Source organism: Cervus canadensis, chromosome 25 (assembly GCF_019320065.1).
Source record: "Cervus canadensis isolate Bull #8, Minnesota chromosome 25, ASM1932006v1, whole genome shotgun sequence".
NCBI classification, from domain to species: Eukaryota; Metazoa; Chordata; class Mammalia; order Artiodactyla; family Cervidae; genus Cervus; species Cervus canadensis.
In genome coordinates, this window is record NC_057410.1 from 51,851,728 (window position 1) to 51,866,086 (window position 14,359).

Here is a 14,359-nt window from a genome sequence, read left to right on the forward strand (position 1 = left end):
ATGGCTTCTTCATATTTTCAATAATCATCTGTCTACTTTGGCAATAAGAATCTTTTCCTCTATCTCTATGCTTAATTGTTTTGAGAAGCTGATAAGACATTTCAATAAAATCAGATTTGCCAATCATTTTTGGTATTTCATGCATTTGTTTCACACATCAATCACAAGAGGTTGCTAATATTTTCAGGCACATTAAAAATAAGCTAAGAAGACCCTGTAATATTTGATTAATAAAACGTAATCCAGAGTATTTTGAAACACACACTGAGATTCAATTTCTATTTGCATCCTAATGGAAAGTTTCTGATATCAGTCAGGTCTGGAATCAGAAAACTTGGGAAATAAATAATATTTAGATAAAAATACCCCACCATACCATCACCATCACTACAAAGAGAAGAACAGAAATCTTTTTAAATTTTTTTAAGTACTCATCTTCTGAGCCAAGCTGTAAAGCTTAGGGAAGGAACAGAACTTAACTGAGCAGAAAGACACTCAAAATCTAAATAAAAATAAAGCTATTGTACCTAGGTAAACCCAAGTAAGTGTTAGAGAATACCTGATCCATGTAATACAAAAATAATAGGTAGCTAAACGTTCTTCCTGCTCCATCATTTGGCTAATCCTCTGAGACTTACTTCACTAAATCTTATTTTCCAAACATATCCATGAATATGAACAGTCTGACTGGGTGTATGGATCTGTGTTTGAGCTATTCCATAAACAAAGCAACTTCTGACAGAAGCATGCTTATCAGTCAGTTCAGTCACTCAGTTGTGTCCGACTCTTTGTGACCCCATGGATTGCAGCACGCCAGGCCTCCCTGTCCATCACCAACGCACAGAGCTTGCTCAAACTCATGTCCATTAGGTCGGTGATGCCATCCAACCATCTCATCCTCTGTCGTCCCCTTCTCCTCCCGGCTTCAATCCCTCCCAGCATCAGGGTCTTTCCCAATGAGTCAGTTCTTCCCATCAGGTGGTCAAAGTATTGGAGTTTCAGCTACAGCATCAGTCCTTCCAATAAATATTCAGGACTGATTTCCCTTAGGATTGACTGGTTGGATCTCCTTGCAGTTCAAGGGACTCTCAAGAGTCTTCTCCAGCACCACAGTTTCAAAAGTACCAATTCTTTGATGCTCAGCTTTCTTCATAGTCCAACTCTCACATCCATACATGACCACTGGCAAAACCGTAGCCTTGACTAGATGGACCTTTGTTGGCAAAGTAATGTCTCTGCTTTTTAATATGCTATCTAGGTTGGTCATAACTTTTCTTCCATGGTTGTCAACTAAGAAGTAAAAAAAATAAAATCCTAAATCTAATCACACCTTCTAACTGAAACCACCACACAAAAGATAAAATACAGTGTATAAGAAGCGGATACATAGCAGGTCTCTGTTAATAGAAAAATGAAGGTCTCATTTTCAGTACTTGATAATTCTCTGAATTAATTCATTAAACAGAATGAATGAAATATATAACAATGCAATGGGCAAACCTGTGGCAGCAATCCATCAAACTAGTTTATGTAAAATTAATAGCACCCCGGAAAGGCATCACTGAACTATAAATGAAATCTGGAGAAGACAAAATAAAACCGTTAACAGAATAAATTGGACACAGGTGGATTTAAAGTAGGTTCTTCAAGCAAAGTAAGCATCCCCACATATCTTAATTTTTAAACATCAATATGACAAAGATGACATTCCAATAATCATAAAGAATTCTATTTCATTAGTCCCAGGGAAAGGTAAAATGCTAAATATATAAATAGCTTCAAAAGAAGCTTACTTTGTGAATGGTAGACCCACAGAGGTTATTTAACTCAGTGTCGAAACACATTCTACCCCAAAACATCTTTTTGAATTCATAGTTGAAGGGAGATGCCTGAGTGGTGGCCTGCATGGACGTCTAACCATTACCACATTCTCAGACTCTTAAGAAAAATGACAGCAAAGATGTGTACTTTCAAGACACATAGCAGAAGGTCTTGCTGTTTCACAGGGAATTAACATATGTAAAGTGCTTAATGGTACACAGTAAATATTACATGTCTTTATTTTTGCAAGGGTTACTGGAGTAATTGAAGCAAAATCTCACCAGCCTCAAAATATCGCTTTTTGCTTTCTCTAGACAGGAAGGTCTCTTACATTTTTGACTCTTGGAAAATATCACTTGAACTCACTACTTTCATTTATCACATCCTTGTCTAGTAACATTTGAACAATGTTAAAGTAACCTTGATGAAAAGAAAAAAAAAAAAAAGTCCCATAAAGTGTTATGGACTGAAACAGTCACTCCTGGTTTAGAAATAAGTTGTGTTCTAATGTCTTTTAAAGCATATAGCTGCCTGGTTAAGGATGATTAATAATTAGAAAATTAATGAATTATTCTTTGGTTGTCCTCTTGGTTCCCTAGTTTTCCTTTTTGGTTATGTTCATGTTACAGATTTTGCAAAGCAAATTCTTTGTAATATATATGGGAAAATACTGAATAATATCAAGTGTTGAACAATTAATGTATCATAAGAGGATAAACTTTTTTTTTAAACCAAGTGTAGTAAAAGGACAGATTAAACTGGTTAATCTGCTACTGCAAGTCATAAATACTTATGAACAATGATGTCTAACAGAACATTTCATTGTCTTGGTATAAATTTTTGACATCATCAATTTTCTGTTTATCAAGTGATGTCTGACCATTTTTAGCAAGTTGGAACATTTTGTTCACAAACTGCTCTTACCCTAATGAATGGATTAACTTTTCATGCATTATCCCTAGATATGAAAAAGGAGAGCCTTGCATTATTGTTAGGCTCCAGGTTCAGCAAAAGTTTTCTTCTTAGGAAGTGTCTAATCCTGTCAATGTATTGATTGCTTTTGCAATTCCTAAGGAAAGGTAGAAAGAACTTGACACAGTGCAAACCTGCACATGGTCTCTGGAAGAAATATTTTATTCCAAAGGGAATGCTCATATATCTTTTATCTCTAAGTTTAAAATAAACAAAACCTGAAACACTTAGTGTCTCTCTGAACATAAATGGCTTTTAAAAAAATCATCCTTTAAGAACATACATGAAATTTCAATTTGCAGCTTTGTTTTAAATTTTAAAAATTCATGTAGTTAAAAAAAAAGTGAGGTAATGTAACTAAGAAAAATCTCTGATACATACCTGTATAGAAGTACATATGAATACTAATGAGTTATGCTTACTCTTTCTTCCCTTTCTAAAAGTATTTAATAAAAGTTGATTTTTCAATTGAAGCAGTAAATAAAGCAGATTTACATTTTCTGAGACTCAACACACTTTGATAATAAGCTTTTCAAAAGTTTCCATTTCTCAAACTGTGAAGCCAATATCTTGATTGTTACATAAAATCTATAAGTATAAACAAATGTATGAATGTATTATCAATACTTCAGTTGTCATTTTACCCGCAAAAATGTATTTTTGCCATAAAGTTTCTAAGTCAGTTAATGTACATCAATAATTAATTAATGACTGGCCTTATTCATCCTTCATTCTAACTGACATTCTCAACAGGGCTACCAGCACACCAGTAAGGTCATTGGTAAAGAGCACAGAATTAGTCCTAACGAGAAAATGTTAATCCAATTAATTATGTATTAGCTTTAGTGAGAATTCTTTTAAGGTTAGTACAACAGATGCATTTCTTGTTTTCACTGTTCTTTGCATGCTCAGTTATGTCCAACTCTTTGCAACCTCGTGGTCGGTAGCCCACCAAGCTCCTCTATCCATGGGACTCTCCAGGCAAGAATACCAGAGTGGGGTGCCATTTCCTCCTCCAGGGTATGTTCCCATCCCAGGGATCGAACCCACATCTCCTGTGTCTCCTGCGTTGGCAGGCAGATTCTTCACCACTCAGCCGCTTGGGAAGCCCCACTATCCCTTCAGTCATCATTAATTAGAAGCCAAGTCCCTGACTTGCTTCTTAACACTGACATCCTAGATTATCCTAATTTGTACATTCTGAGTGTAAATCTCATTCTCATTGCATTAGGCCTATGCATCTCAGAATCCTCTTTCATTTACTCAGAATTCAGACTTGAATTCTATGAGAAACTTTTCACTAAGATTGTTCCCTTTGCTAGCTCTTATTTCCTCTGTGGACTTTTTCTATGTAAAAGAGTCAGACACGACTTAGTGACTAAACAACAACAAGCAAAAATTGTCCACCAAAGCGCCAAACTTCTCTGACCACTAATGCTAAGAAGAAAGCAACCTCATTTTCCCAGAATAGAAGGTCACAGCTCCCCAGATTCCCTCAAATAAGAAAAAAAAAAAATTTTCTCTTCTTTAAAAAACAAAAGTTAATGTTATCAACACAAAGAAAAATTACTTACAGAGGGATTGGGAGGGAAGAGTAAGGGGAAAGCACAAAAAAGAAGTCCATCTTGAAGACTGTGACCTCCAACTAGTCTTTCAATGTAAATGTCACTTTTTAAGCTACTGAGATGGATCAAAAATTATCACAGACCCTTGGGACTAGCCAACAGAAGTCTTTAAATTTTTCACATTCAATATGTCAGTCAATTGACAATAAAATATCATCGACCAGTTGAAAACAATTGCATCATCTTCTAATTTACTGACATCAGGAGTAGAATATTATATGTGGATTTTTTATCACAATAGACAAAATGCAACTGCATGGAAAATCTATATATATATACACACATTTATTTGGTATTCAGTATTTACAAGATAAGATTCTAAAACAAATATTTAATTCCCAGATGGTCCATCTCTGACACCATAGCTCTCCTGGGCGAATATATTTTAATATTGATGAATCGTAAGCAATAGTACCAACATACCAACTACTGTTGAAATGTATATTAACTAACTTTGAAAGGGAGTGAAAGCATTTTTCTTTATAGACATTAAATCAAAGATGGACTTAAGACATGAAGAACTGAACAAGTAACATATTAACAAAAACAATTTCTCTCTAATTTTCTATTTCCCCCTCTCTGAATAGCAAAGTTTTTATTATTGTTTGGAATAATTAATCAGTATATCTTTACATTTAAACTGGAAAAAAATGAGCTCAATAAACTCTGTATCTATTTCAGTTCACCAATGATTTTCTCAACTTCTTTTTGAATAAAAATAAAATCATTTAAGAACTAAAGATAATTTTATTGCAATGCCTATTAAATTTAGAAGGCAATTTTTGTTGTACCACATACTGAGTCTAATGGCAGAATTCATTTTTACCATTTTAATCCTGCCCATGATAAAAACAATTGAGAACATTTATCAAAGTTTTGGGCAATATACTTTGAGATATCCTAAGTATTTAGCATAATTAAGTTTAGCTGCACAATTCTCTATTAATAGTTATCTTTCTGCCCAGGTATGTGCCCTCATAAAAATTTAAGAATTCCCAGTCGTTGGACTTTATCAGTGTCTAAAGTTACTGCTGTGTGAAGCTCCTTAGCATCCCAAATTATTTAATAGAAGAGTACACACATGTTTAATAATTCTCATTATAGCAAGCACATTCTTACAAGGCTACATTTAGGAAACTACAGGATACACCTATCAAATAGATACAAATTATAGCGAAAACCTGTGCAATACGCACAGGGAATATGATTTTGCCTACATCAGCACCAGGTCTGCAAAATAAGGATTTCTTCATGGTATCATTTTACTATTTATCCTTTTCCTGTATTAAAACTCTTTTATCATAGACCTTTTTCAAATTAAAATGATAAAGAACTGTTGAACAGTAACTATGCTGCATGGATCCTTTATTTTCTCCCTTTGGATGAATCACAGTAAGATTTAATATGACTGCCATTAATAGCTTAATGCAAATTAATTCATCCAATAATACTGTCCTTAACAACAAACTTTGATAGAATAGTCATCAAGGTGTCAAGTCGACTCGTCCTATGAAATCTAACCCCACAAGATAATCTAAGTGACGTTGACACTTCTGTTTGATGAATAAAACATGATATAAAGCTTATGTACCTAAAAAATAGTCCACATTGCCAATATAGATAAGCATTGATTTGGAGAGACTGAGTCTAGATACAAAGTTTACAGAAAATTTTTTGTAATCTTTACACGCTGTTGTTCAGTTGTTAGGTCATGTTTGACTCTTCACGACCCCATGGACTTCAGCACCCCAGGCTTCCCTGTCCTTCACTATCTTCTTGAGCTTGCTCAAGCTCATGTCCATTGACTCGGTGATACCACCCAACCACCTCATTCTCTGTCACCCGCTTCTGCTGCCATCAATCTTCCCCAGCATCAGGGTTTTTTTCCAATGAGTGGCTCTTCACATCACATGGTCAAAGTACTGGAGCTTCAGCATCAGTCCTCCCAAAGAATATTCAGGGTTGATTTCCTTTAGGATTGACTGGTTTGATCTCCCTGCTGTTCAAGGGACTCTCAAGAGTCTTTTCCAGCACCACAGTTCGAGAGGATCAATTCTTCAGTCCTCAGCCTTCCTTATGGACCAACTCAATCTACAGGTAATTGCTATAAAATCTAGGGCATCAAAATAGCTTACTAAGGTTGGAAGTGTTAGGGTATTTTATACATAAAGTCAATGCCCCTTTTAATGGAGCATTTATTATTTTCCAGGTCTATGATACCTACTCACATTTGTTCACACATTTCAAAGAAACTGCAAGTCATTTTATATTCACAAAAATCATGTGTGCTTACTAAGTCAATCATCCCATTTCTCAAATGATAAAGATGAGTCAGGAAGTGAAGTGCCTTTTTGGAATCTGAATTACTTCTTGTCAATCTATTCCCTGACCTTATATCACACTCCCTGTAAAGACCCATATCTGTAAAATGGTATACTTGATTAGTTTGTTGGGGAAAAAGATTTGATAGTAGTGTTTATTTCATGTAGTGTTCTTAATGTAAAAAACAGGTTATTTCTGTAGCAGAAACTGTCTATAAACACACACATATGCATATACACAACCTAAAAGGCCATGTAAGTATACTATCCTAAACCAGAACAAAAGCTTCCTTACCAATGCTGTGTAATTCTGGGCTTCTTTATTGCTATTCTGTAAAACATAGGCTGTCGTAGTAATCTCCCTAGCAAGTTGAAGTTGTATTTCAGTGTTTGAGCGTTGCTGTCTAAAAATAATAAAACCGAAGTTTTTTAGATTAGAGGCAAAAGAGGTCAGCTTGCTTACTTTACTTCTGACACACGTCTGCCTTCGGACTTTTCTAATTTAGGCTAAGTTCTGGTGCAGCCCAAGCCTCGCTCTCCTAGGCAAGCTCTTGTGCGTCTCACAACAGTATGAGTTACTGCTGACATAGACATCACTCTTGTTCTTCCTAGTATTTCTTTCACTCTTTTGCTGATGCCATTATGAAAAATAGTGCTGACACAGCCTTAAAGTCACTTAATATCCTTTCTTATTTATGTGGCTGGCTTGTCTTAAATTTTTGTTTGCAAAGAAGATATTAATGATGGTGGAGGAGTATCTGTTTAGAGTCTCTTCTTATAGGTTTTATAAATTTAATATACTGAAGTACTCTACAAACTAAATTTAAAAACTACTAAGAAAGCAAAAGCAGCCAATAATAGAAAGTATTTGTGAGCTTTAGAATCTGAACATGAAGAGACATAATAATAAAGCTTGCTTTCACTATTGCCTAGTTAATTGTAATGGAGTTTGTGCTTTCATTTCTCAGTGTAATCCATCATTAATTCCCATTTTTTATTATAAAATACGGATTTATATCTTACCACACCAAAGCATTGTTTATAAATGCTTTCAATACATGGTCTTTATTGTATTTAGGACAAAGTATCAGAAGTGTTACTTATACTCTATATTCATTTTCAATATTCTTATAAAAATGCTCTCCATTTATAATTTGATTGATAAAGTAATGAAGGAATACAAAAAATATTTGAAAGCAAAATCCATTATGGGAACATTGAAACTCGGGATAGACTGCAATGCTAAAACCATCAAAAGGTGTAAGTTTTCACCATGAGTATAATTCTGTTCATAGCTTTTCAATCTAAGATTTATTTTTATATGCTGAATAGATTTTGTCATAGATAGCTCAATGAGCTCAAAAAAAATCTTACCTATAGAGTAACATGCCATTTATAATACTAACATTTTAAACATTAAAACATAACAGAATTACCAATCAGTAATAACTCACAGCATAATGAAAATTAAATAAAAGTTTTAAACAAATTTGATTGAAAGTCAACTAGAAACCAAAATATATTTTTACAAATGTTTCAGTATCCTTGGTATTTCAGTTTTAAAACTGCATATTTGTTTTAAAAATACCTTTGATAATAAATGTTGCATGCTATTGATGATTTTTCTTCAAAGTTCTTTAAAGGCATTTTTTAAATTAATTTCAATGCTATAATAAAATAGTTCAAATAAGATTTTTTTAATTGTATTATTTATACATATATACCTAGATATATAAGGCCAAGTAAAATTAACTCACACATTTGTGCAAATGAACCATGTTGCTTTTATAAAATATAAATAAAACTGGATAATTCAAACATATCAGTATGATATTACAATTGCAACATTTCTTCTGAGATATGTAAAGTCACTTTTTATACTCAGTAGGAATATGGTAGAAAAGTTATATCATGACTTAAGGGACAACTTTATATTTCACCATATCACACTTGTAATCATGACAGATAATTAGATAATCACATATATTAGTAGTTTAAACATCAAAACCGAGTGGTGTAAAATAAATTTATATTATCACTCAAGCTATAACACAGGTGAAATCTGAGCTTCTGGAAGTTGACAAATGTTAGTATTTTGCAACTTTTACATAGTGCCACTTAAATTTAAAATTCAAGCTCCAGACTTCCCTGGCGGCTCAGGGGCAAAAAAATTTGACTGCCAACGCAGGAGACACAGGTTCGATCCCTGATCCAGGAGGATCCCAGGTGCCTCGGAGCAACTAAGTGCATGCGCCACAACCGCTGAAGCCCATGCACCCTAGCGTCCACGCTCCGCACCACAGCTAAAGAGTAGTCCCCACTTGCTGCAGCAGGGGAAAAGCCCCGAGCAGCAACTGAGACCCAGTACAGCCAAAAATATAATAAAATAAATTTTAAAAATAAATAAAATTCAAATTCCAAAACAACCTATACCGTGGGTTCTATTTAATAACATAGTCACTTACTCATTAATGGAAGCCTGTATAAAATGAAGTGAGGTGAAGTAAAGTCACTCAGTCGTGTCTGACTCTTTGCAACCCCATAGGCTATAGCCTACAAGGATCCTCTGTCCATGGAATTTTCCAGGCAAGAGTACTGGAGTGGGTAGCCAGCTCCTTCTCCAGGGGATCTTCCCAACTCAGGGATCGAACCCAGGTCTCCCACATTGCAGGCAGACTCTTTACCATCTGAGCCACCAGGAAAGCCCATAAAATGAAAAACTTATATTAAACAACATATTGAAATCATATCCTCCCTCCACTTTTTCTTCTAGGATGTTCAAGAATATCACTGCTTCTGGTACAATAAACCCTACTTAAGATTCACACATACACGTTTGGATATAATGTGCACAACTCTTTATAAATTAGTGACCTCTTATTAAATGACTTCCCTGGTGGCTCAGATGGTAAAGCGTCTTGCTTACAATGCAGGATACCTGGGTTCAATCCCTGGGTCGGGAAGATACTCGAGAAGGAAATGGCAACCCACTCCAGTATCCTTGCCTGGAAAGTCCCACGGACAGAGGAGCCTGGTGGGCTGCAGTTCATGGGGTCTCAAGAGTCAAACATGACTGAGGGACTTCACTTCACTTTATTAAATCATTTAATCTTAAAGTAAAAACAATAATGTATCAAAGATTTTAGCTATGTTTTGAGTTCATCACACTGAAAATTAAGTTCTCATTTTCCTTCCTATATATTGAAGTATCCTATACATGTTTAAAATATAACTTATCAATTGCTGTTACCTTCTCAATTTATGGGATAGATTATCTTTGTTATCAAGTATTGCAATCTAAAATATTTTTATTTAGAAAACTTGTAGTATTTTGAAATCAATGTACAACCAATCAGACTCTATTTAGTTCTAATAACTAAATGAGAATTTTTCTGGAATACTACCGTTTATATTTTGGGTTACATTTCCTTTGTTGGGTAGCTAATTTTTTTCATCAGTTGGCATTTTCAAACACGTCTCACGATAAGATAAGCCCAATATGACATGGAATCAAGCTTTCACTGAGAGTTCCAAGCAGTTAAAGAGAATGCACTTACCATGTTCCAGCCAGGGTAGAGGTAGTCTGTACCAACGAACTCAAAGTAGTGAGCAAAGCCTTCCTTCAGCCACACGTCTTCCCACCACACGGGGGTCACGAGGTCACCAAACCACTGCCATCACAGATGAACGGGTGTCAGATACAATCACATCTAGCCAGAGTTACCTCGTCTAGAATCAAGTGTATTAAACTATGATGATCACAACTGGAATTCATTTTCCAATTGATTTTGTGATCTTAAAATAGGTTATAGCAAGACTATTAATTTGACTACTTGAGTGACACTAACTTTTTAATAAGTGAATTCAGGGAACAAAAATAAAATGATCAAGGAACAGAAAATGAATATTAAATCTGGAAAACAAAGGACTCAGGAGAAGAAAAAAAAAATTGCTAACAGTTGTCTTCAAATATTTGAAGACCTAATATGTAGAAGAAGCTTGGGTTCTGTGGCCCTGCAGGAGACAAATCAGGACTAATGGATGGAAATTGGGGTTTGTCAGCCGGTAGAGGTTGCTAAAAATGAAGGAGACCCTCTAACAGACAGAAATGGATGAAGATGGAAAGTACTGCCTCAAGAAGTCGTGAGCTCACCACGGAAGTCCTGAAGCAGCACCTTCCAGGGGCAGAGACAGTTCACAGACGTTGTCGGCGGATTGAAAGAACTAAAGGCTTTCAAGATGCTCCACCCCTGACTCTCCATGATTCTATGATAATGAGTGTTGGACCAAAAAAAAAACAAAAACCTCTAAGATCGCTTCAGGAAAAATAATGTTGTAATTTTTAATTGGTGTTTTGATTAGATCATGATGCATTACTCTGAAATCCTTGCTGAGTTCAGAAAAAGCTTAAAGGAATTCTTTTTTCATGAAAAAAACAAAACGAACAGAAAGCATTATATACCAGGAACTGTGCCACTTGGGATTTAATGATGAAAAGTCAGACAACGTCCCTTCTGAGGCAGCGAACACTTTATTGTGGAGGAAGGGACAATGCGGTGAGATAGAAAATAAAGAATAAACAAAGGAACAATAGAATTTCAGGTCTTATTATAACGTGATATGTATGGGGGAGGGGTCACTTTAGATTGTAAAAGCAAAAAGGTTCTCTCTGAGCAGATGACATTTGAGCTCAGACTTTAACGATAAGAAGGAGCCATGTGAAAGCCTTAGGCAAGAGGATTTCAGGCATTTATAAGTAACTCTTAGTGCGAAGATTCTAAGTGGGAGTGAGTTATTTAAGAAACAGAAGGAAAAGGCATTAGGCAAGTATCAGATCATAGTTCTACGGCTTTAAGAGCTAAAAAGCTTGGCGGCAGAGCATTTCAATATTAATAATAAAGTATCTCTTACTCAAAAGGATCTCTAATCAAATTACAAATACAAGATAATTCTGAACATGGTGATGACCACAAATTAAGTGATGTTTTAAGTATGTTTTTATTCTTGATCAGCAATAAGTGCTCCCTCTCTCTTAAATTGAAAGTCTATCTTAAAAACTGCAACAAGAAGTAGGTGAGGAGAGATGGTAAGGTAGAAAATACTTTGGCACTGACAGTGGAAATTATCATGTGTTTCTCCCAGCTTCTGGTTCGTTTCCTCATAGGAAGTAGCCGAACATCACTAAGCTAGAACAAGAAAGTAGCTGAGAATCTGGAACAAATGAAATCCAGGTCTAGGAACAACGATGATCAGTGTGTTCCTATTTCAAAAGAACTCTACATGTAACTTACGTCTAGGAATGTTCAAAAAGGAATCAGTTTTTGCATCAAAGAATTGTATGATTAGCTGGAAACCACTTTTAGCACAATAGAGAAGCACTAGTTATCTCTACAATGGATCCGCTTAAGTCACTGAAGCAAGGAACACGTGCCCTAGCTGACCAGCTTGGCAGGTACAAACACCACACAGGTTCACTGCAGAAGGCTGACATTTAGGCAAATAGTCATGTGGCCTGGAACAATTTAGCATGAAGTCTGTGTTCATGTATAGCATTTACCTGTTCAGCTTCTTTCACTGACAACATTTTCTACCTCTCTTTAAGGTTTTCAAACTTTTTAAAAAGATTTTGGGTTGATAACAAATTGAAGTCTTGCGGTTTCACACTGAGATTTCCAGTGTTTTCACTTAAAAACTATCCACAGTTTCTGGTCACCAGGACAAGGATTGCTTTTTATTAAAGCACAGACGTTTATTTTCAGTTATTCTTTTCATTAGAATCAAGATTCAAATAGGCATTGTGAAATCTCTGTAATACCTTTCGCTCATTGTAGTAAAGTGCATGAAATTAACTTTATCTCAGCTTCACGACAAAGCTGGCTAATTTACATATGAATTTCTAAACATGCCAAGACAAAAAAAATATCAATCATTTCAGAACAAAGAGTCTGTGGCTGAGTTAGCGAAAGACTTCCTAAGTGTCTGTGTGATGGGAGAAGGGGAATAACAAATTGATTTCAGCAAAAGCAAATTTTGACATGTACACAGAACTCAGCTGAATCTTGCAGCAATGCAATAAATCATCGCCATCACTGCACTTACCATATATACACACCAATAATCACAAGAAAATAAAGCAAGGTTGACAAAGAATCGTGAGTGGATGAGGTCTCCAAAGAGGCTTGCTGGGTAGCGATGTCATCTCACTCCTCAACTAAACTGAATGGCAGTTGCTTATTCAATACAACCTGTGCGCTTGCTTTCATTTTGCTGTCATTTGAGAAAAGCGACATATCTTCCGAAAAGAACTACACGATGCTCTACACCGAATCAAAACCTAATTGGGGGGATAATAACTGAACTCCTAATCTAAGTATCTGAAATCAGTTTACATTCTCCGTAGTTTGCAATTATACTTACACCTGATCCTTTTTTCATACCTGGTGACATATCTCATGAACAATGACCATGGTGACATCCAGCAAATAAGAAATAGACGAAACACTGGGGTCCAGCAGTATCCTTTGTTCCACAAAAATACTCAGTCCCCAGTTCTCCATGGCAGCGTACGGATGCTTAGGCACAGCTAAAAGATCTAGAAATAAAATAAAACAATTCCAAAGGCTTTAACAAACACATCAGATTCTAAATGCATATCCAACAAAAGTCCAGAAATTCTCATTAAAAAGAATACTTGCTCTTTCTTAGTAATTTTTTTTTCTAAATTAAACTACCTGCCATTTCTATGTGACAGCAGAAATATAGGCTATCACTGTAAACGCTGGCCATATCCATCCATCACAGTTCATTTTCAGACCCAGAGGTGGAGGAGGCGGGAAGGATCGGCACGGTTATTGATGGGCCTATCCTAATAAGTTGCAGAAAGTCAAGGAAACCAAATGCAGCAGGAACCTACAGAGTCAAGAGGCATTGTGCCTTCTAATGAAAATATATCCAGCTCAATGCAGTGAATACTGTACTGGCTTTTATCTCAACATTGTTCAAAAGAAAAGAGCTTACAGCAGTTTAAAAATCTGACACGCATATTTCTAATTGTTTACTTTTAATGTATTTTTGAGTTCTGTTAAAAACAAAATGTTACATGTAAATATAGCTCATATAAAGAAAGTTATAATGGATGATGTAGTATCAAAAGGACTATTGAGGGAACCCTCCAGACTTTGGTTTTGGTCCTGCCTCCATCATTAATTAAATATATGACATCAATGAATCACTTAATTTCTCAAGACCACAATTCTCTCACCTACAAAATGAGGTCATTAGACATCATAATCTCTAAAACCCCTTCCAGCTCCAAAAATCTATGATTAGATGACTTTAAGATATCTGCTTACTTTACAAGGTGGTAAAGGTAGTATATTATCAACTTTTGGTTAAGGAGACACAGTCAGTTCATGCTCTGATGTACTCCCTCTGCTCCAAACACATAGCAATGATAAATAAAATATGAAAAGGAAAAGCTAAACATCATCTCCAGGCTGGAAAATAAGCCTCTCCATGGACCAGAAATGGTACATAAATGCAAAGTAGTGATTGCAAGTGAAGCCACAGGCCTGCTGAGGTCTGGCTCCAGGAGCAAGCAGTGGCATCTGGGAATTGGCT

General features: G+C 35.6%; 1 protein-coding gene across 1 annotated transcript in view; it reads right to left on the reverse strand.

Moving 5' to 3' along the window:
• TRHDE (thyrotropin releasing hormone degrading enzyme) overlaps positions 1–14,359 on the reverse strand; it is a 427,468-nt gene that overhangs the window by 181,956 nt on the left and 231,153 nt on the right. The window contains exons 4-5 of the mRNA XM_043447137.1: positions 13,177–13,331; positions 10,297–10,410 (exon numbers count right to left, since the gene is read on the reverse strand). Of these exons, the coding sequence (XP_043303072.1) occupies positions 10,297–10,410; positions 13,177–13,331 (269 nt within the window). The remainder of the gene's footprint in view (positions 1–10,296; positions 10,411–13,176; positions 13,332–14,359) is intronic.